The 22240-nt window shown below is 41.0% G+C and overlaps 1 protein-coding gene across 1 annotated transcript in view; it reads left to right on the forward strand.

Moving 5' to 3' along the window:
* The window catches only part of LOC132120900 (ras-related protein Rab-26-like), a 73025-nt gene that overhangs the window by 31287 nt on the left and 19498 nt on the right, over window positions 1–22240 (forward strand). The window contains exons 4-5 of the mRNA XM_059530121.1: window positions 3030–3096; window positions 17764–17816. Coding sequence (XP_059386104.1) covers window positions 3030–3096; window positions 17764–17816 — 120 coding nt within the window. The remainder of the gene's footprint in view (window positions 1–3029; window positions 3097–17763; window positions 17817–22240) is intronic.

The raw sequence follows: 22240 nt of genomic DNA on the forward strand, positions 1-22240 counted from the left end.
CCTATCCTTCCGGAGGGTGAATAAAAACCCTCTTGGGAAGGCAGAAATCTGCCGGGGAAACACAGGCTCTAAGGCTATACCGTGGACTATACACATACGAGTACCGCTTAGATCTCAATATGGAACCTACCCTTCCATGGTTCTCACGGATACATCATGAAGGCCTGGTGCCGGACATTCCGCCGCATCCAGCTGCTTAGGGTGATGGAGGATCTCAACAGGGTCTACAGTACGAACACTCTGGAGCGGTTTAAGCAAGCCGACACTAACCAGGGCCTCTCAGTGCCACTACCCGTTTGAGGTGAGAACACAGGAGGATACCGGCTCTACACGAAGGCTATAGAACCATGCGAACGTGTTAGGGGTCGCCCAGCCCGCAGCTCTACAAATATCTGTCAGCGAGGCACCACGAGCCAGCGCCCAGGAGGATGCAACACTTCTAGTTGAGTGAGCTCGCAACCTGAATGGGAAGGGCACACCCTGAGCCTGATAAGCCAGGGTTATGGCATCCACAATCCAGTGGGCCATCCTCTGCTTAGAGACGACACTTCCCTTCTGCCGGCCTCCGTAACAGACAAAGAGCTGGTCTGAGGTCCTGAAGCTTTGTGTCCGGTCTACGTAGCACCTTAATGCTCGGACGGGACAAAGCAAAGCCAGGGCTGGGTCTGCCTCCTCCAGGGGCAGCACTTGCAGGTTCACCACTTGGTCTTTGAAGGGTGTAGTGGGAACCTTGGGCACGTAGCCAGGCCGGGGCCTCAGGATTACCTGGGAGTCAGCCGGCCCGAACTCTAGGCACGAATCGTCGACCGAAAATGCATGCAGGTCCCCTACCAATGAAGTTTTCAATGAAAGAAACTTTAGCTCAACTGAATGCAAAGGCTCGAATGGGCCCTGCTGTAGTGATTTAAGCACTAGAGACAGGTCCCAAGAAGGTATACAGGGGGGCAGGGATGGATTTAACCTCCTGCCCCCTCTAAGGAACCTGGAGAACATGATCGACATCTGGTCGGGGGTAACGCTGGTATGCTCCTTGAAGAGGGCCCAGCGCGTTCCGTGGGTTGCGCCACTGGATTGGAGGTTCAAGAGGAGTGGTGGTCCCCAGAGGGTTGGTTCCCTGCGGTGTTTGCCACCACTGTGACCCTCAAACCACCCGCGCTACTGCCGGAAGTGGTTCTCGTCTGTCGGCCACCAGAACGAGCCCCAGCTCGCGGCCGCGGCAATGGGACTCCGCCCCCATGAACGGGGGGGAGCCTGGTTCGCAGCTCCGAGATGGTCATATTCCTGCAGTGAGATCATGACTTATCCACGAAAGCCACCTCAGCATGCTCGACGCCCAGACACGTGAGGCAGCGATCGTGACCATCACCTGTTGCCAGGTAACGACCGCACCCAGAAACGCATGGGTGAAACGGCATCCTTATAAGGACGATCCGTCGTCTTTACAAAGTTGACCCGTGAAGCTCTTTTAGAGAAATTTGCTCTTTAGGAAATGCTCTTTTAGTGCTGAGGCGCACAGGGGAATTGGCCGCTTGCAACATGACAGGGCCAGTGCAGCCTGAAGTGTGCAATCCACTCGACACAGGAACGACCGCCGCTGAAGCGCCGTCTCGTCAACACACGAAGCTTCCGAGAGCATGCTGAACTCGTAGTTCACAGCAGACACAGTTGAGCAGAGCGATACTAACGCTCGGCTCCGAAGCGAAAAGCTGGAATGCATTGCACCTGCTGCCTTCTTATACTCACGCAGTGATCAGCGGCAGCTGGATGCAATAATTGCATGCCAATGTGCATTGGCTCGTTTAGTTTACACTCGAAGTAGATTGGTCTATCGAAGCGATATCCCATATTCGTCGGTCACCGACGTGGCGTCGAGAGTGACCGACTGAAAGGGAAGCATAACCGCTGGGTTGCTGGCACTGTACTCTCAAAAAGAGGTTTCCCAAAACCTTTAGTGCAATGGAAAGTTTCCACTGGATCTTAAATTTTCTTCACTGAACCATCAATGTCTGCTAAAGAATCTTTATGTTTAAGAGTGCATACTTCTACAAATCTACAGGAATGCACATTAAAGGGATAGTTCAGCCAAAAAGAAGCTAAAATTGCTTTGTTTCTTCATCTCTTCTGCTCTGCAGTGAATGGGAGCCGTCAGAATGAGAGTCTGATAAAAACATCCCAATAATCCACAGCACTCCAGTCCATCAGTGAACATCTGGAGAAGACAAAAGATTAAACAAATCCAGCATTAAGATGTTTTTAACTCAAACACATAGAGTCTATAATCTATAATAACACTTCCTCCAGTGAAAAAGTGCATCTCCTCTTGTCTGTGCTGTGGATTACTTGTGGATTATTGTGATGTTTTTATCAGCTGTTTGGACTCTCATTGTGACGTCACCCATTCACTGCAGAACATCCATTGATGAGACACTGATGCAGTGCTACATTTCTACAAACCTGATGAAGAAACAAGCTCATCTGCATCTTGGGTGAACTGAGGGTGAGAACATTTTCAGCAAATGTTAATTTTTGGATGATCCATTCCTTTAAAAATTAAAAATATTATACTGTTTATGCATATTAAAAATAACAGAATAAATTATTAATGCATGAAGTGTCTAGAACTATTGCATGCCTTCATATTACTTGGAGACATCAATGATGCTTTTTAGTGCTTATTTGTGTGTGTGTGTGTGTGTGTGTGTGTGTGTGTGTGTGCAGTATCTCCCAGTCTTTGTTAATGTCAGGCAGCTCTGCTCATCAGCATTCATGTCTGCTCGCTCAGTTTCATCAGTGTGAAACATGACCCTGGCTGACAGGTTCTCTTATCAGGACGGGGATGCTGTAAAAGTCTCGACCTCACCATAAATCCACATTCTTGTCCTCTACTGCACGCCAGTACCTCATCAGCTAATTAAAGCTTTTGCTCCTCTGCTTCACTTCAGTCTCTGTTATGTTGAAGAGTGAAAGCTGAAATGATAGTATGAATGTGATGAATGCATGAATGAAGCAGGTCTCCTCTTGTTCTGTAGATCTGGGACACGGCAGGACAGGAGCGATTCAGGAGTGTGACGCACGCCTACTACCGAGACGCTCACGGTGAGTTGCATTGCATTGCATGAAGACTGCAAGAATCATTCTCTTTATCAAAAAAGTTACATAAATAGAGAAAAAAAGAGGGGAAAAAAACAAGAAAAATGTAATTCCTTGCAAAAAGTGTAAGAAAAATCATGTCCTCATTATATTTTTAATGGAAAAGAAGACAAAAAACTGATTAAGAAAGTGTTTTTTTGTGGTGTTAAAGTTGCAGGAATTACAGCGCTATAATTGGTCTCTGATATTAGAAACAGTGTTCGAATTGAGGGGGGGCTGGGGGGTCCAGGTCCCCCCATAAGTATCAAGGGACCCCCATAAGGCCCAAAAAAATGACCTTGGGGGGTCCCCTGGTTTTTCATTAAAACTAAAATGGAAACAATATTTGACATAGCCCTATCTATTTTTCATCAAAGTATTGCACTGCAGCTCCCATAAAAAGCTCCTTCAAATTAGATGTGCATCTGAAAATACGCTCAAGTGCGCCACACGCTGTTTTCTGAAGGAATTTACAGACTGCGGGTGCGACATCGCTGTGTGATTGGCTGAGAGTGATCCTTCCTCATTATTTTACCTCACGATGATGGTAAGATAATATTTCTTTGTTTTATGATTGTTTGGTACACCTAATTTACTGCTACTGAATACATGTTTGTATATTAGAATCGGACAGTCACTTTTATTATAATCTTGGTCTGGCAATAGTTGTTTTTTTATCTTAAGATTCTAGCTCACCATCGGATAATTAGTTGTAAATTAGCCATCTAACGTAATTCTGAGAAAAAAAAAAAGATAGCATGCACCCATTCTGAATTAAACACATAATTTAAATCTAGTAACCTTAAAGCCACGTGTTCACCAAAGCGTTTTTCCCTGCAGTTAGCGTATTTTTTTCAGTTGTTCTCAATGGGAAGGCCGCGTTTTTTAAAATGCCACGAGCGTGCCGAGCACTGAGTGTCTTTTCCGCGGTGAGCGCGAGAGTTGAAGAATGTTCAACTTTGGATAAAACGCTGTGCTCATTACTGTCACTTTCTAGTCAGCTTACCAATCAGAGTGCAGGAGGGCAAATTCCACACCAATCAACTGTCACAACTGTTATTTTGTTACAACGACGTGTCAACAAGCGCAACAAGGAATAGAAATTCATATTGCTGGTTTCTGAGCATCCAGAGCATTTAAGTCAGAAAAAAAAATGATTTACCAAATCAGATACAAGTAACAGTTTAGCGGTTATTCCGTATCGTAGCAACCAAAGTGTCTCAACCACTGATCTATAATATAGATATCGTATATAGGTCAGTGGTCTTAACTGAAAATAACGCGTTCTCAAGCGCTCACAGCTGGGCGTTTTCAGCAGAGCTCCTGGTGTTTTCAGCTGCCTAAAAACACTTTGGTGGACATAGGGCCTAACTGCTCAAAAACAGTGTTAATTTAATTAATGACATTATTACTGATGAACATGTTCATTAGGTGAAGTCTTTTTTTGTGTCAACGATGACAAAGCAGGGTTGCTAACTCTCACAAATTGTGCGTGAGACACACATGCATTGATTATTACGCCGAAGACAAACATGCAGATCAATCGTTTTTGTTATGAATTGTATACTATTTTCCGTTATTATGTATAGCCTAATACAATTAGTGTAGTATTTAAAATTAAATGGAGAAAATGGTTTTAAATTCAATGCAAAGAGGCATATTAATTAATGCAAGAAAATACTGAATTTAACCCAAGAAAAGTAAGTACAGTAGGCCTATTTATGTGAATTGATAGTGAATCAAGAGATATAAATTGATTAATGGTCATCAGCATCGTAATCGTATCAAATTCTTTCTATTTTTTTTCCCTCATGTAGAAACACTATTGTGACAAAACATATATTTAATGTAGTCTCTCATTCACCACTATAGAAGTTTACCCAACTATGACAACTTCCGCTAGAAAATATGAAAGGGTTATGCAACTACATTCAAGATAAATTCGTTTTTTAATTAAATAAAATGCATACATGTGCACTGTTATAAGTATATAGATTTTTATTAAATTTTACATATAGTAAATGCTCAGCTGCAAAAATATGTTCTGAAACACACAAAGTAAATGAAATTCACAAGTAAATTAAATTAATTTTTATTATTATATGAAATAAATAAATACAATATATATATATATTAGCTTTTGTTTGTTGTGGTTTTTTTGGGTGGGGTGGGGGGGACCCCCAAGAGCTTTGACACAATTCGAACACTGATTAGACATCATTTTTTTGCTGTATTTGGTGCTTTTATTAATAGAGTTCTAAAAATGGCACATCTGAGCCGTTTGTCACTCTGTTTTGCTCTGTTTATCCTTCAGTTTCTCTCTCTCTTCTAGACTTAAATGCATATTGTAGTATATATCAGATTTGTTTAAATGTGATTTGGACGTTAAATGGTGACCCAGTGCTACAGATTATTGCACAAGTGAAATTAAAATGCCACTACAAATGTAGTAATGTAACCACGAACTGCACAGGCCCAACATAACCTGACATGTTAATAACTAAATAGGAATGAATAAGAATATAGACATTTTTTATAAATGCATAAACAAAAGCAGAACTGTGATTTACACATTAACCCATTTCAGATGTAGTTTGAGTAATTTTTTATTTTGTGTAGTTGTGTTTGTTTTGACATGTTAAGAATAAAATATGAATAAGAAAGTATAAACAATAACAAAATTGTGACACCATAAAAAATTATGTTGTAAGTAAAAATTTATGCATTAAATTATTATTATTATTTTTTTTGTAAATGCATAAATAGCAGCAGAAGTATGATTTACCCATGAATGCTTTTAGATGTAGTGTGCGTCATATTTTCTTTTATGTAGATTTGTTTGTGAGGGTGAGGGCATGTCATGCATCAGTCTTATTTGGCTGCTTTTAGAAAGATTGCAGATGAAATACTGATTGTACCATTCAGTGTTAACAACAAAAGAAATGGGAAGCGCTTTCTAATACCTATTTATTTTGCCATCCTAATTGCACATGATTATATGGTTAGCAGCATTTCATCAATTGCATTCAGCATTGTTTTTCTGCTGTCAGAACAGACCTCGCAACCCACCAGTTGAGATTCACTCATACATGACTACCAAATATCTCACATTTCCCATGTCATAAACAATAACAGCGTAGTCCAAAGGAAAAAAACGATGCTTTATTTTAAAGTTTTTCTCACTCATAGAAAACTATTTTGGAGAAATATTAAGAGTATTGCATTTATATTCTTGGTTCAGTAACTTGCATGTAGATGGATAGAATTTTTTTCATTATAATAGTTTTCTACAGCAGAGAAAATTAATGTTTAAGCTTTGTTTTTGCTTGTTTCGGCTTTATTAGTCATTGTTTCAGAACATTAAACCATGTTGTGTTTTAGGATGTTACTTTTCTTACAACTTTATTCTCATAATTTAAAACTTGTGCAAATTCTGCATAACACTAGAAACACTTCAAACTAAGATGACATGTTTGGCACATGGTTATTATAGTAAACTAAAACTAGAAATAAAACCATAAAACAAAATGTCCTGGGTTACGTATGTAACCCTAGTTCCCCGAAGGGAACGGACGCTGCGTGAACTCGCAGTGGGAACGCCCCCAGCGTAGTGTGTCTGAAGCATGAATGAAATCAGTCAATGGCGAGAGTGAGCGCATCAGCTTCGACTGTACTGAAGCAAGCGATCCAAGGGGATGCTGAGAGTATGGCAGGACACGCAGCGTCCGTTCCCTTCGGGGAACTAGGGTTACATATGTAACCCAGGACGTTCCCCTTCAGGAACTACCGCTGCGTGAACTCGCAGTGGGAACGCCAATAACCAAGTCCCCATACGAGCCAGTCCCTGTAGTCTGGTTAGGAAACACAAGCTGATGAGAGAACCTGCGCCCCAGGAGTAAAGCTAAGATCAAGACAATAAAATCTGACTAATGTGTGTGGTGAGGACCATCCTGCTGCATCACAAACATCTTGAAGATCAGCCCCAGCAATAAGAGCTTTAGAAGCGGCCATACTCCTAGTGGAAGTGGCCCGTACAGTCAAAGGTTACGGCTGGCCTGCTGATTCACACGCAAGTGAGATGGCCTCAGCCACCCACTTGCTCATCCTTTGCTTAGATGCAGGACTCCCCTTGTTGGGTGACCGGAAAAGATAAACAGCTGTTCTGATTTTCTCCACAGGGCAGCTCTATGGACATAAGCATCTAAAGCCCTCACTGGGCAAAGCAAATTGAGTTTCTCCAGGTCAGACGTCAAAAAAGGAGGAGGAAAGAAAGCCTGCAGTACGATAGGTCTAACTACCGTAGTAGGAACCTTAGGAACATATCCTGGCCTAGGATGAAGAAAAGCCTTCGCCATGCCAGGAGCAAATTCCAGGCACGAGGGAGCCACAGAAAGTGCTCGAATATCTCCAATTCTTTTTAGAGATGAGATAGCAAGAAGAAAAATAGTCTTAAGAGTAAGAAACCTTTCTGATACTTCTTCAATGGGCTCGAAAGGAGCTAGGGAGAGGCCCTCTAGAACGATGGCCAGGTCCCAGGATGGCACCCTCCTACGTACTACTGGCCTCAGCCTCAAGGTGCTATGGAGGAAGCAAGATATAAGTGGGTGTCTCCCGAGAGAACCTCCACTCGAAGGGGCGTGGTAAGCAGCTAAGGCCGCCACGTACACCTTCAATGTAGAGTGGGAAAACCCCGTGGAGAGACGGTCCTGCAGGAACTCCAGCACTGTACCAACCGGGCAGTTAACTGGGTCCTACTGGTGCTCTCCACACCTGAAAGTGAAGAGTTTCCACCTCGCGGCATAAAGCTTCCTCATGGCGGGAGCTCTGGAATGGAGGATGGTCTCAACAACCTCAGTCGAGAGACCAGATTCTATGAGCTGGGCCCCCTCAGAGGCCAAGCCCACAGCCTCCATAGTTCTGGGCGGGGGTGAAGGATCGACCCACTCGCCTGAGAGAGTAGGTCTCTCCTGACCGGTATCTCCAGGGGAGGGCCGTTGAGGAGAGACACTAGGTCCGCAAACCATACTCGGGCTGGCCAGAATGGGGCTATTAACAAAAGACTGAGCCCGTCTTGGCGAACCCTCTCCAGAACTCCCGGGAGCAGAGCAATCAGGGGAAAAGCATACAGGCGTGACCTCGGCCATGCCTGCCCCATGGCATCCAACCCCAGGGGAGCTGGATGGCTGAGAGAGAACCACAGTGGACAGTGTGATGTCTCTCGGGAGGCAAATAGGTCTACCTCAGCACGACCAAAGTGTTCCCACAGAAGCTCCACCACCTCGGGGTGAAGTCTCCATTCCCCGGGCCTTGGCCCCTGTCTCGACAGGATGTCTGCCCCCGGATTCAGATACCCCGGGAGATAAATAGCTCTCAGCGAAATAATTTTCCCCTGGGACCAAGGAAGGATCTGACGTGCTAGTTTGTAAAGAGGGCGAGAACGCAGACCCCCCTGATAGTTTATATAAGAGACCACCGATGTGTTGTCTGTCCGGGCAAGAACATGGTGGCCCCTCAGGTCTGGGAGGAAGTGTTTCAGAGCCTGAAACACTGCCAATATTTATAGTCAATTTATATGCCATGAGAGATGATGGTCCTGTCACAGACCCTGTGCTGGGCGACCACTCATGATCGCCCCCCCAGCCCCGTGAGAGAGGCATCCGTCGTTAGCGTAACGCAACGAAACGCACTCATGATCGCCCCCCAGCCCGTGAGAGAGGCATCTGTCGTTAGCAAAACGCAACGAAAAGGAACTCCCAGAATGGGACCTTGAGAAAGAAACCAAGGATCTTTCCACATGATCAGGGCGCGATGACACCGTCCCGAACTCAAGATCGTGCGAAACGGATTTCCCCTCGGGGAGAATCCCTTAGATCTGAGCCACCACTGTAGCGGTCTCATGTGCAAGAGGCCAAAAGGTGTCATGTTGGACGCTGCTGCCATGAGACCTAATAGTTTCTGAAACTGTTTCACAGTGAGTGACTGGCCTAGCTTGACCTGATGTACAGAGGTGAGAATCGAAGCAATACGAGCAGGTGACAGTCATGCCTGCATCGTCGTCGAATCCCATACTACACCTAGAAAAGTGGTTCTCTGTTGTGGAGAATGTACACTCTTCTTGGCATTGAGCCTCAACCCCAAACTCTTGATGTGAGCGAGAACGACATCTCGATGCCGAACTGCCTGATGTTCCGATTGAGCTAGAATTAACCAATCGTCGATATAATTCAGAATGTCTCAGAGGAGCTATAGCAGCATCCATACATTTTGTGAATGTTCGGGGTGACAGTGCTAGACCGAACGGAAGAACCCGATACTGGTACGCTTCGCCCCCTAAAGCGAACCTTAGGAACTTCCTGTGTTGAGGGAGGATCAATATGTGGAAGTAAGGGTCTTTTAGATCTACCCTGACAAACCAGTCCTCGGACCTGATTTGTGACACGATTTTTTTGAGTGTTAGCATCTTGAATTTGAGCTTCCCTACAGAGCGGTTCAAGAGACGCAGATCTAAAATGGGATGCAATCCCCCGTCTTTCTTTGGAACGATAAAGTAATGGCTGTAATATCATGACTCCCTGCTGGGGAGAGGAACCCGTTCTATAGCTCCCTTTAGCAGCAGAGTTTCTACCTCCTGTTCCATGACCAGCGCCTGCTCGGGGCCCACCACTGTGGTTAGAACCCCTCTGAACTGAGAAGGAGGCGACCTGAATTGAATGGCATAACCTCTCTCGACTGTGTGCAGGACCCACTGAGACACATTGGGAAGATTTTTCCACTCCTCCAGAAAATCTACTAAGGGAACCAGCCTCTCGAGGTTGGTATCTGGTTGAATATTGTGAGTGACAGACACAGTGCCCTGTAACGGCACACCGGCAGGGAACGACTGGTCTGAACACTCCAAGGCCCTCCTCGGAGGGGGCGAGCGTCCCTCGGGAAAACACTCGCCGGTCCCTTCTATGCCCTGTATTGGCAGGGTTAATAGAACGGACCCCTGAGGGCACCGGGAGAGACAGGGCACCGCCAAGTAAGGTGAACTCAAGTCTCTCTCATTGGGGACCACCCTCAGAGCCCTGACACTTTTGGCGTCAGGTCCTCTTCAACGCGGCCTGCTTGGCGGCAATGGCTGTCCTCAGATCAGCCCTGCCCCTCGAAGACTGCGCCTGAGAGAGTCCCGCCTCGTCCCTCCAGTCTCTCTGTGGGGGGGGGGGGGGGGGGCACGAGACGCGACGCTCTGCTTCTGTTGCACTCTCTTTGAGGAGCTACTCGACGGCTGGGGCTGCCCTCGCCCAGCAGCCCCAGAAATCTTAACTTTGAGCGGGATAAGTTTATGAAAAGCGGCAGACTGTTTCTTTCCTTCCTGAAACCTCTCAGTGACAGATTGTAATTTTTAGCACCCATAATATTAGAATAAATGTTTGAAGTGTAGGTGTAAATGCGCACTGACATCGGTCTAGCCCAGGTCTTTGACACCTCAGTGTGAAGATCCAGAAAGAACGGTAAGCTCCGGCGAGAAGGCTGAGTGCGTTTGGGCAGAAATCTGTCATCAAGTTTGCTTTTAATAAAAGACTCCTGTTTGCTTTTAATAAAAGATCAGATGGCCACTCAATGCTGAGCTTTTCTACAGCACGGGACAAAACATCAATAAGCTCCTCATCAGGGGGAGACCGGAGTGACGAGTCTCCAGCCTCCTCTGTTCCCAGGCTTTCAACATCCAGCTCCTAAGAGCTGGATAGCTGAAGCTCGGAAACATCATGTTGTGTCTCAACACGGGGAGAAGTAGCGGTGAACCGCGCTTCCACAGCCGCGATAGAGACACTGGATCTCATCGGTGAAGGCTGAGATAGGACGGAGCCCGTCTCAAACCCCTCAGTGAGATCCATTTGTGAACCCCACAACAAACGCCACCGCTCTGCCACGACAGAAGCGGGACCCGAGCCGCGGTGAACGCGCATCGAACTGCTCTCCTCAAAGAGCGATCGACGGGAGCGCAGCGTCCTTAGGGGCAGACGCTCGCAATGCTCACAGTCAGCCCCCTCGAGAGCTGCCTGGGCATGCTGCACTCCTAAACAAGCCACACATAGTTGGTGTGATTCCCCACCCGTGAGAAATCTAGTACAGGGGGGAACACACTTTCTATAATGCGGCTCGCTCGTCACACTCTCTCTGCTCATTTTTCTGTGTTTTTATTTAATTTATTTTATTCCTGTCTAGTGCCTTTACAACTAGTGACAGACAAACACAAGAAGACAGTTTTCAAATACACACACAGCGCTGCTGAAGTACGGAAGCTGATGTGCTTGTGATTCTGGGGTGCTTTATAATTTCCTGGTCGGTGACGTGACTCTCCGTGACGCTCACTCTCGCCATTGCCATTCATTCATTCTTCAGACGCACTACGCTGGGGGCGTTCCCACTGCGAGTTCATGCAGGGGTAGTTCCTGAAGGGGAACAAATGTTATCTGAAATAAAATATATAAAACATTTTGGTTAATAAGATGTTTTTAATATAATATTTTGAATACTGAAATATTTAATTATTTAAAAAATAATAAATGAGACACTTCTGAAAATTGAATCCTTATTTAGACAGAACTGATTAGTTCAAAACAATGTTATAATTTCTGTATATAACATACTACTGTATATAATACTAGCGTATTATATATATATATATATATATATATAATTATTTTAGTATATCAAGTTTAAACTAATGAAAATTTTTAATGTTGAAATAAAATTAGAAATAGCTGAAATAAAATAAGTTGTTTATATTTTATTTCATTTCAGTTAACATTCATTTTTTTCATCAAATAATGAAAATTATCTCTATGAAGCTTGTTGCCAAGGCAAAATTTATCATTGTCATTTAGTTTGAGATGAACTAAAGAAAAAACTATATAGACATGTTTACACACACACACACTTAAAACATTAATTAAAAAAAAAAAACTAAAAAAAAATTATTTAAAATATAATAGGATCTCAATGATACTACAATAACACATTATCTTAGTTGGCCATGAATACCTCTGGACTCTGGAGCATATCTAATATATTGTCCCAAACATATATCTTAGGAGAGATGCACCACTGGATTTCATTGTGTAAGCTGGCTTTTGTGCTTCATTTCAGCCTACCTGGAACAGAAAGAGCTGCAGTGAAATGCAATTAGTTTGAAGTACTGACCATGTAAAGCTAAACCAAATGACAGGTCATTATAACAAAATGCATGTTCGTGTAGGCAGAGTCGCTGTTTTGAGTTTCCACAGTAGATCTAGGGTTTAGTGCATTGTTAACTTTTCAGTTTTAAAGCAGAACTAAATCAAAAATTATTTCTGAGAGCATGTGAGACCCGCCCACGCTCTTATACTCAAACATGATTGATTGGATCATTAAGAGCAGCTATTATGACCCTTTTAAATGAGGTTTTGATGCACGTACACACACTCAACAACCTTTCACTGCACCTTCAGTGCTTTTCAGAAGAACACTCAAGTGATTGGCATTTAAATGTATGCATAGTGATGCGATAATTCATGCTTTTTGCGGCCGAATGTTTTCCCCTCCTGAACTTGCCACATGCAAAAGTGTGCATGCAGATCCTCTAATCACAACCCAGAGATTCACCTTAGACATTAGTCTGGTGGAGCTCATACTGTCCTGCATGTGTGGAGCTTTATTAGGGTTTGTGTGAGGCTGAGCAGATCTACTGTACTCCTGACGCCCACAGACTGCCTCTCTCCATGCCTGTGTGCCATCAGCTCACCGAGAGACATGGCACTGCACCACGAAATACTGCTGTATTGTATCGGATCTGAACTGGAGATGCATGCGTTTGAATGTTGACCAGATGATTAATTTCTCATTCAGGCACTCTTTCATATGCTTTTAGCATCAAAAAAGTTGTTTAGTGTTTCCATATTCTTCGGAAAATGCAAATGTTGTGTTATAAAGGTTTTTTGATAATGTATTATTGTATTCTTTGAAAGTAGCACATCATATGAATATGCTTCATTCAGCTCATTCAGTGAAAGGAAATTACAATTGCATAAATAATATTATAAGATTAATGTTTTAAATGTAACATTTTGAATACTAAATTAATACAAATGTAATGATGCACTTTAAATATGTAACTAAAGTTAAGTAATTGATTTGTAATAGTTTTGTGCTACTTCAGTAGTTTTTATTTATTCATATTTTAAGTTCTAATTTTTATATTTTGCATTTTAATTTGATTAAAAATTAGCAATTTTGATTTAATGATTATTTTTTTTTACATCTATATGATGTATATCTATATAATGATAACACCTATACATTTTTTGAAGTTTATTTTCAAGGTTCTATTTAATTGTATGTTATTTCCAGTTTTAAAAAAATGACTATGAATGGATCATTGAATCCTTGACTCACCTGATTTGTTAAAAAATGCTGACTCCTTTCAGTAATGAAACACCTCTGTATGTTGTTCAGAGAAGCATAGCTGTGTTTTTGCTATGTTTACAATTACTGTTGGTGAAATAGAGTAAAAGCAGACAATACTGACAGTAATGTGTCTAAAATGTAAGTCACTTAAAATGTATTTCTGTTGTATAAATTCAATATCATATTTGCAAAAACAGGAACTCCTATCTTGAATTTGGGGTATTTCTATTCATTTTGGTGGCATTTTGGCAACCATATAAAATAAATATTATATAAAACATGATATACAATATTTGTCAGATTCTTTTTTCTAATTACTTTGAAAATGCGTAAAAAATTTATTAGAAATATTAACTTAATATTTTCCTAAAATAAGTAACTGTTTATTTATGTATTTATTTGAAAAATTATTTAGATTTTAGGGTGAAATGTGACCTGAACATTTTTCCAGGTCTGGAAGGAAATGTGAACAGTCTGACATTTGTCTGTCATACAATGCTAGTGAGAAATGACGATCCCTCACTTCTCTTTAATCAGCAGACCTGTAGTATATTCATCATTTACTGTTCATCAGATAAAACAAACACAGTGTGAAGGGAAAAGGACACAGGCACTCTTTAGATGAACTTTGACAGTCATTCAGATGAAATCAATGATGTTTGAGCTTTATTCATTGAATATGTGAGTTGTCTGTATCGAGTGAATCCTTCCATCCATCCATCCATCCATCCATCCATCCATCCATCTTCTTCCGCTTATCCGGGGCCGGGTCGCGGGGGCAGCAGTCTAAGCAGAGATGCCCAGACCTCCCTCTCTCTAGACACTTCCTCCAGCTCTTCTAGGGGGGGCCGAGGTGTTCCCAGGCCAGCCGAGAGACATAGTCCATCCAGTGTGTCCTTGGTCTTCCCTGGGGCCTCCTCCCGGTGGGATGTGCCCGGAAGACATTCCCAGGAAGGCGCTCAGGAGGTATCCGGAACAGATTCCCAAGCCACCTCAGCTGGCTCCTCTCGGTGTGGGAGCATCCTATCTCTAAGAGAGCACCCAGCCACCCAATGGAGAAAGCTAATTTTGGCTGCCTGTATCCGGGATCTAGTCCTTTCGGTCATGACCCACAGCTCATGACCATAGGTGAGAGTAGGAACGTAGATCGACCAGTAAATTGGTCCGAGACATATGGCCAGAGGTCTGACGAAATGACCACAAAGTCGATCATCGACCTCCAGCCTAGGGTGTCCTGGTGCCACATGTACTGATGGACACCCTTATGTTTGAACATGGTGTTCGTTATGGACAAACTGTGACTTGCATAGTCAAAATAACAGAACACCACTCGGGTTCAGATCAGGGGGTCCATTCTTCCCAATCATGCCCCTCCAGGTGTCACTGTCGCTGCCCACGTGAGCGTCCCCCAGTAGAACGACGGAGTCCCCGGTCGGAGCACTTTCCAGCACCCCTACCAGAGACTCCAAGAAGGCTGGGTACTCTACACTGCCATTCGGCCCGTAAGCACAAAGGTGTACAGAGGTGACATTCCCAGTCCCTAAGACCAGTTTCCGTGTCCAGAGATTGGTCGTCGGGGCCCCCTGCCTTCAACCGCTGCCTGTTCCACAATGAACCAGCCCCTTACGATTCCTCCCTCAGATGGTGAGTCCACGGGAGGTCGGCCCCACTATTTTTCTTTCAGGCTAAGCCCGGCCGGGCCCCATGAGGGGAGGCTTGGCCACCAGGCGCTCGCATTCGAGCCCAATGTCACAGTCCACGTTTTTAAAGAATTCATAAAGGGCTTCTAAATCGCTCTTAGTCTGACCCATCACCTAGGACCTGTTTGCCTTGGGAGACCCTACCAGAGGCATATAACCATCATCCGGGTACTCAAACCCCTCCACCACGATAAGGTTGCAGTTCAAGGAGGAGATGTACCAGCTTTATTCATTGAATGTGTGAGTTGTCTGTATCGAGTGAATGCTCTACTTTATTTGCCTAATTTGATTATCAACCACCTTACAGCCAAACGCAAAGGTAATATGAATGATGAAATGTCTTTCAGAGCTAAAGGTGCAGTTGTTTGTGAGTAGTTTTAGTTTACTCTCTCTCTCTCTCTCTTTCTACCTCCATTTCTCCCTGATCTACTTTCTGGGTCAATAATAAATGATAGTATTTTTGGGCAGGGTTTTGAGAGCAAGATAATAATGGGCTTCAGTAATGGTTTTGACATGATAATTGTTAATTGCAGTCATTATTGAAGTGTCAGTCTAACTGGGCTCTGAAAAGACACTTTGTGAAGAGACTTTGTTCCTCCAGTTTGGTTGTTTATTCAGGCCAATATGCATCCGAAGCAGCATTTTATGTCTTTTGTTTCATCTTTTGCATATGCTATACTTAAATATGGGAAATAACAGACAGCACATCTTATATGAAGACATGAATCGGCTGATATTTCCCCCTACCTACTTAGTGACGACGTATTAACAAATTACAAGTGTCTCAAAAATCATTTACACTGTTTTGGCTCTATTAAGAAACATTTTAGCAATAGTTTGTTAGTTTTTTACTAAGATGACTTCAGAGAAGAGTTTGGGGTTAAATATGAAGCATGTGATGTGTGAATAAAACAAAGATTTTGGGTCATTTCAAATCAAGCCATAAATTTGTCAAATTATGAACGCATTACTAAATTATGTGTGTGTGTTTACAAATGTTCATGCTTTTAAAAGAAAATGTCAGAAAATTATTATAATTTTTATTTTTTTTATTTTTCAAATAGTTGTATCTCAGCCAAATATGTATAATGACCAGTATGACCAGAAAACATCCAGTAGTTTTCTATTATGTTCACAGCATTAATTTTAAACCTAAAACACGTCTAACTTCAATGCATAATTCACAATATGGTTAAAATCAATGCATCAAATATTACCTTAATATTACTACAGTACACTGGGCCTTATTATTACGGACTGTTCTTAGATTGCAGGCTAATTAAATAAATTAGTGAGTCCATTTTAAAATAATTTATTTTCTAAATAGTCAACGGGGCCAAAAGTGCATTTAGTTGACAATACATTAAAATGCACAATATACATTACACATGGACCAGAGATTTTGAAACATGAATGGGGTAAGAGTAAATGTTTACGGCTGTTCTCTCTCTGATCTTGTTTACTTTCATTGATGCAGTTCATGCAATTAAATCTGCTTTGCAGGTGTATGTAAAATATGCCAAAGTTCTCCATATGCACAGCTGAATACTATGAATAATCTACATTGCTGAATTAAAACGCAGGCGTTTGATGAAGCTGCAGGGGGATGATGTCTCTGTTTCTTCCACTGCAAGATGAGTGAAGGACGTTTCTGGAGTTCGATTGGCAGAAATCTCTACATGCCACACTCTAATGTTTTGGCTCAACAACAACTAAAATAACGCAACAGTTTGCATCAGTCTTTTGGAGTTATGACCACTTCTAATGAAATTATGTCATTGAGTTAGAACAACTTAATAATCTGAAGCTTAAAATAAGACATTGTAAATGGAGAAAACACCTGAGATGCTCACGAACAAGCTGTCAGTTATTTCTGTCTGCACAGCTGAATCACTGTCACGTTGGCTTCAGACGCACAGGCTGATGTGATTATATAGGACCCTCAGATGGACTTTAGACGACGCACCATGAAGAAAACGTTTGGTTTCGAAGACTTCAGAGTTGCATTGTCTTGCAAAAAACTAAATTTAATTAAAAGCATTTTGTATGCAAACCCTAGCTGTTAAGAGCTGATAAAACCATCGGCATTCAGAGCTCTTCTCCTTTCTGAATTTCGGTGTGTGTGTGTGTGTGTGAGACAGAATGCACATCCAGATGTTGTTTGTTCCTTCGTCTGTGTCGCTTCCCTCGTACCAGAGATGCTAATTATCCTTTAATGTTTGCCCTTCATGGACTTTCATCACCCCTAAACCCCAAATAAAGAAGTGAATCCATAAATACATCGCAGGGGGAAGGCATCGCCGGCTGGAGTGCTTCAGATTGCATGCTTGTAAAGCCAGAGGACTCATCCATTAACTTTATACTCCTTTCTCTTGTAGTAATAAAAGATTTTACAGAGTGCAAAGGGACTTTTTGTGTTTAGAAACAACTAAAATGATGTCGTCTGAGATATAGAGTTTTTTTTCCGTCTTTCGTATATGTGATTAATGTCTTGTCTCTTTTTCAGCTCTTTTGCTACTGTACGATGTGACAAATAAAGCGTCTTTTGACAACATACAGGTAAGACTTGTGTGCATTTAAGGGGTTAATACCCCATTTGATATCGTAATCTTATTTTAAGAGTTTCTCTGTAATAAGGCAGTTGTGCATTTGTTTATCTTAAAAAGCAATTATCTTCTGCATGTTTTTTGCATTTTAATGTCTTCCTGAGGACTATAAGTCAAGGTTTCTTGACCCAAAATCACAACTATAATTGAGTTGTTATTATCCATTTTCCATTTCCATTTTAACTTTAAGACTATTCATATATATCCTGTAATTATTGGCATATTTTCTTTAATGATGCATAAGAAAAGCACAACTATATGTTGCTGGAGTGCAATATAATCATTGCAGCAGCTTCTGTACATTACTTTGAAACATCATTTTGAAATAAGAGAATCAGTATAGATTTAATCTTTTTGAACGACATAAAAAAAATGATTCATAAGAATCATTTGTTTAGTGAATCAGGCTTCACTGGTCATGTTAAATGTATTTGATTCACTTATACAGTCAGAACTGATTTATAAGAGTCATTTGTTTGTGAATCAGATCTCACACTGTTTGGTTTTTGCATCGTTTCTTGAACATACTGTATTTCAAAAGTCCAGTGAAACTCCTGTCTTCATGATAAAGTCTTGATAAAATCAATGCATGTTTCAGCCATAACTTGCTTCCTTTGAGAGTTATTTTTTAGCTTTAAAGTCAACATGGCACCCAGTTTACTTTTAACGCACATTCCTGGCCTTATTGTTGATGATGCATCAATATAATAACTAAAACTAAGTTCATAAAAATGGCATTGCGTGTTGACTTTAAAGTCAAATCAAATGTATTTGTATAGCACTTTTCACAGTACACTATAGAAAAAAAAATCTTATTTCAGAATTTCTTTTATTATAATTTGCAAGATATAAACTCATCATGCAATGCACTTAAAAAAAATCTTAATTCTCACAAATTTGGTCTTTTCTACTTATTCAGATTATTATTAAATCTTACCATTCTGAGTTTACTGCATATCTTGCAAAGAAAACAAGTAAAAATTGTGAGCTATAAACTCACAATGACCTTTATTTTCATCCCGTGGCAGAAACAAAATTCCTTAATACACATTGTTTCAAAGCTTTATAGAAAATCATGATATTAATGTTTATAATATTTTAAAATCCTCATGCATTAGTTGCATTTAGACCTGGACAATAATATAGACTGACTTACAATTTGTGTTAATGTAAAGAATCAAGCAGCTGAGATTTGCTATTTAGTATAAATCACTTTACATGAGTGTACTGTATGTATATTGATAAAGTAGACGTATATAGAGAGAGAGAGAGAGCTGAGCCATAAAGTCTGCTTCTCTATCTTGGATCAGTCTGGTTAAATGCATATTGATCTTATTATGAGCAATTTATCTATGCTGCATATTTCAATTTTAACATTATTTTTAGGCAAAACATTTTCAATAATTTAGACTGCTTAAACTCTGACAGATATGAAAGAAAACATCAGACTTTAATCACACTTTCTTGTGCATCTGTGTGTTTATTACATGTTGATCAAAACGCACTGATTTGAGGAGAGGGAGAGTGAGGGGACAGAAAGTTTTGGGTTAATGATTTGGAGATGAGATGTGAGTTTAATGATGAGAGGTGTTGAGGTCACCTGTCCTGCAGGTTTACAGCTGCAGACCCAGTTATTAATACATTATGAATTATTGCACAATTTATAAACATTAGCCGTGGCACAGGGGGACAGATCTCACCCTGGGCTTTTAAAGATCTGTGAACATGTAAACACACACACACACACACACACACAAATATCCCACATTCACATGTGCTGTTCCTCAGACCAAAGGTTGCAGCTCACTCCTACATACATTTGCATCTCAAGAAGCTTTTGTCTGGACTCATAACCATAAAGGACTTTATGAGTGAGTGTGTGTGTATGTGTGTAACTTAGCACCGGTTCATTTGCACAGAAGCATTCAAGCCTCAACTCTGCTGCTCGGGGTAATTAGCGTAAATTCATGCTAATCACTGAGACGGACGAGGAACAAAGGCTCGAGACACAGAAAGCCAAAGCCTTCACGGCACACAGCAAAAAACAGCAGTATTTTTGTCTGGTTTTGAGGTCAAATACCATTAAAAATGTTAATATATATATATATATTCAATTAAAAATATTTATTATTAATAATAATAATATATGCATAAACCCGATTAAATGCATGTATGTAGAACTGTTCAAAATTTACAGGTTGCTAAGATTTTTATATTTAAGAAGTCTCTCCTGTTCATCAAGGCTGCATTTATTTGATCAAAAAACACAGTAAAATTGTGAAATATTAATACAATTTCAAAACAGCTGTTTTCTGTGTGAATCTGTGTTAAAGTGTAATTTATTTCTGTGATGCTCCGCTGTATTTCCATCATCATTCCTCCAGTCTCCAGTGTCACATGATCTTCAGAAATCATGAAAATATGATGATTTGCTGCTCAAGAAACATTTCTGATTATCATCAGTGTTAAACACAGTTGTGCTGCACAATATTTGTGTGGAAACTGTGATGCGTTTTATTTTTCAGGATTCACAGATGAACAGAAAATTCAAAAGAACAGCATTTATTAAAAATAGAAATCTTATATGTAACATTAGATTTATATTTATTTTTGACCAGTTTAATGCATTCTTGATGAATAAAAACATTAATTCCTAATAAAACATATTTAATTTTGTTTAATTTGTTATGTGTTATACATTGTGTGTGTGTCTGTTTGTGTGTATATCTTGCAGACCCTGTTAACCTTCATAATTTCACTGGTGTATTTACCATCCTGCAGCCATAATTCAAGCAGACACATTACGTTTTCTCTTTATTGTGAAGATATGTGGTGCTCTGAATAAACATCAGCTTCTGTCTCGCTGTGTGTAAGTGCTGCGCTATTGCTGGCATCATCATTTCATTACTCTTACAGATAATTGACACATTCAGTGCTAAATAAGATTAGATTGTATTAAGGGAGGAGAAGTGGATTTCACATGGTTGCATCAGCATCTTAGGTAGTTCTTTAATGAATCAGCCAGAATAAATCTCCTTCTGTGGCTTGTTGGGGTGTCAGTAAAGTTTGGATTTTTTATACACTTTCACTAATTTACACATAATTGTTTTGCTGTTCGGTGAGATAATGAACACTGTTGTGGTTTTGTAGGTCATGCATTAGATCAGGCCAAATGTTTTAAACCACCAAGAGATATTCAAAATCAAAAGATAAATCAATTAAGGATTAGAGAGAAGGGAGGTGATTTGTATGCATAGATTAATTATGAAAATATGAGTTGTTTTTTGAGGTTATCTTGAACTAGTCTTGCGTAAAGCATTATTGTAAATTAATTCTGAATTATTTTAGGGAAGTCGTGGCCTAATGGTTAGAGAGTCGGACTCCCAATCGAAAGGTTGTGAGTTCGAGTCCCGGGCCGGCAGGAATTGTGGGTGGGGGGAGTGCATGTACAGTTCTCTCTCCACCTTCAATACCATGACTTAGGTGCCCTTGAGCAAGGCACCGAACCCCCAACTGCTCCCCGGGCGCCGCAGCATAAATGGCTGCCCACTGCTCCGGGTGTGTGCTCACAGTGTGTGTGTGTGTTCACTGCTCTGTGTGTGTGCACTTCGGATGGGTTAAATGCAGAGCACAAATTCTGAGTATGGGTCACCATACTTGGCTGAATGTCACTTCACTTCACTTCTTTTTATTTATTTTAATGTCAATTTGAAATTAAACACTGTTATGATGAGTTTAACTGTTTGGTAATGAAGTTTCCTAAATACTGCCACACAAGCCTCTTCAGTGAAAGCAAGGAATGGTGTAGGATTTACTTTAAAAAATAATTTCAGAACGACTGAAATATTGATTTCTTGTAAAATAAACTCCAGTAACCTTTTTTTAAAATTATTTCCCAAAATTAAGTCAATGTGACGCACAATACGGCCTTTCCTTTCTGAATCAGTGTTTTGAGCAAATTCGTTGAATTAATTCAGTGTCTCAATATTCATTTAACTCTTTCCAGAATGAATCTGCTGTTGAACGACTTGATTTAGTGAATAATTCAATGACTTAATCATAAAGGCAATCACTTGATTTGTTGCTGGTGGAATCAATGATTCAATGACTCACTCATAAAGATACTCATTTAGTTCTTTCTAGAATGAATCTGTGTTACTGAACAAATCGATTGAGTGAATCAGTGACAGACCTTTTGAATAAATGATTCAGTGATTCAATCATAAAGATACTCATTCAGTTCTTTCTAAAATGAATCTGTGTTGTTGAATGTATTGATTGAGTGAATGAATCAGTGACAAATCTGATAATGATTGATTCAATGACTCACTCATAAAGGCAGTCATTTAGTTCTTTCTAGAATGAATCTGTGTTGTT

Source organism: Carassius carassius, chromosome 39, assembly GCF_963082965.1.
Source record: "Carassius carassius chromosome 39, fCarCar2.1, whole genome shotgun sequence".
NCBI classification, from domain to species: Eukaryota; Metazoa; Chordata; class Actinopteri; order Cypriniformes; family Cyprinidae; genus Carassius; species Carassius carassius.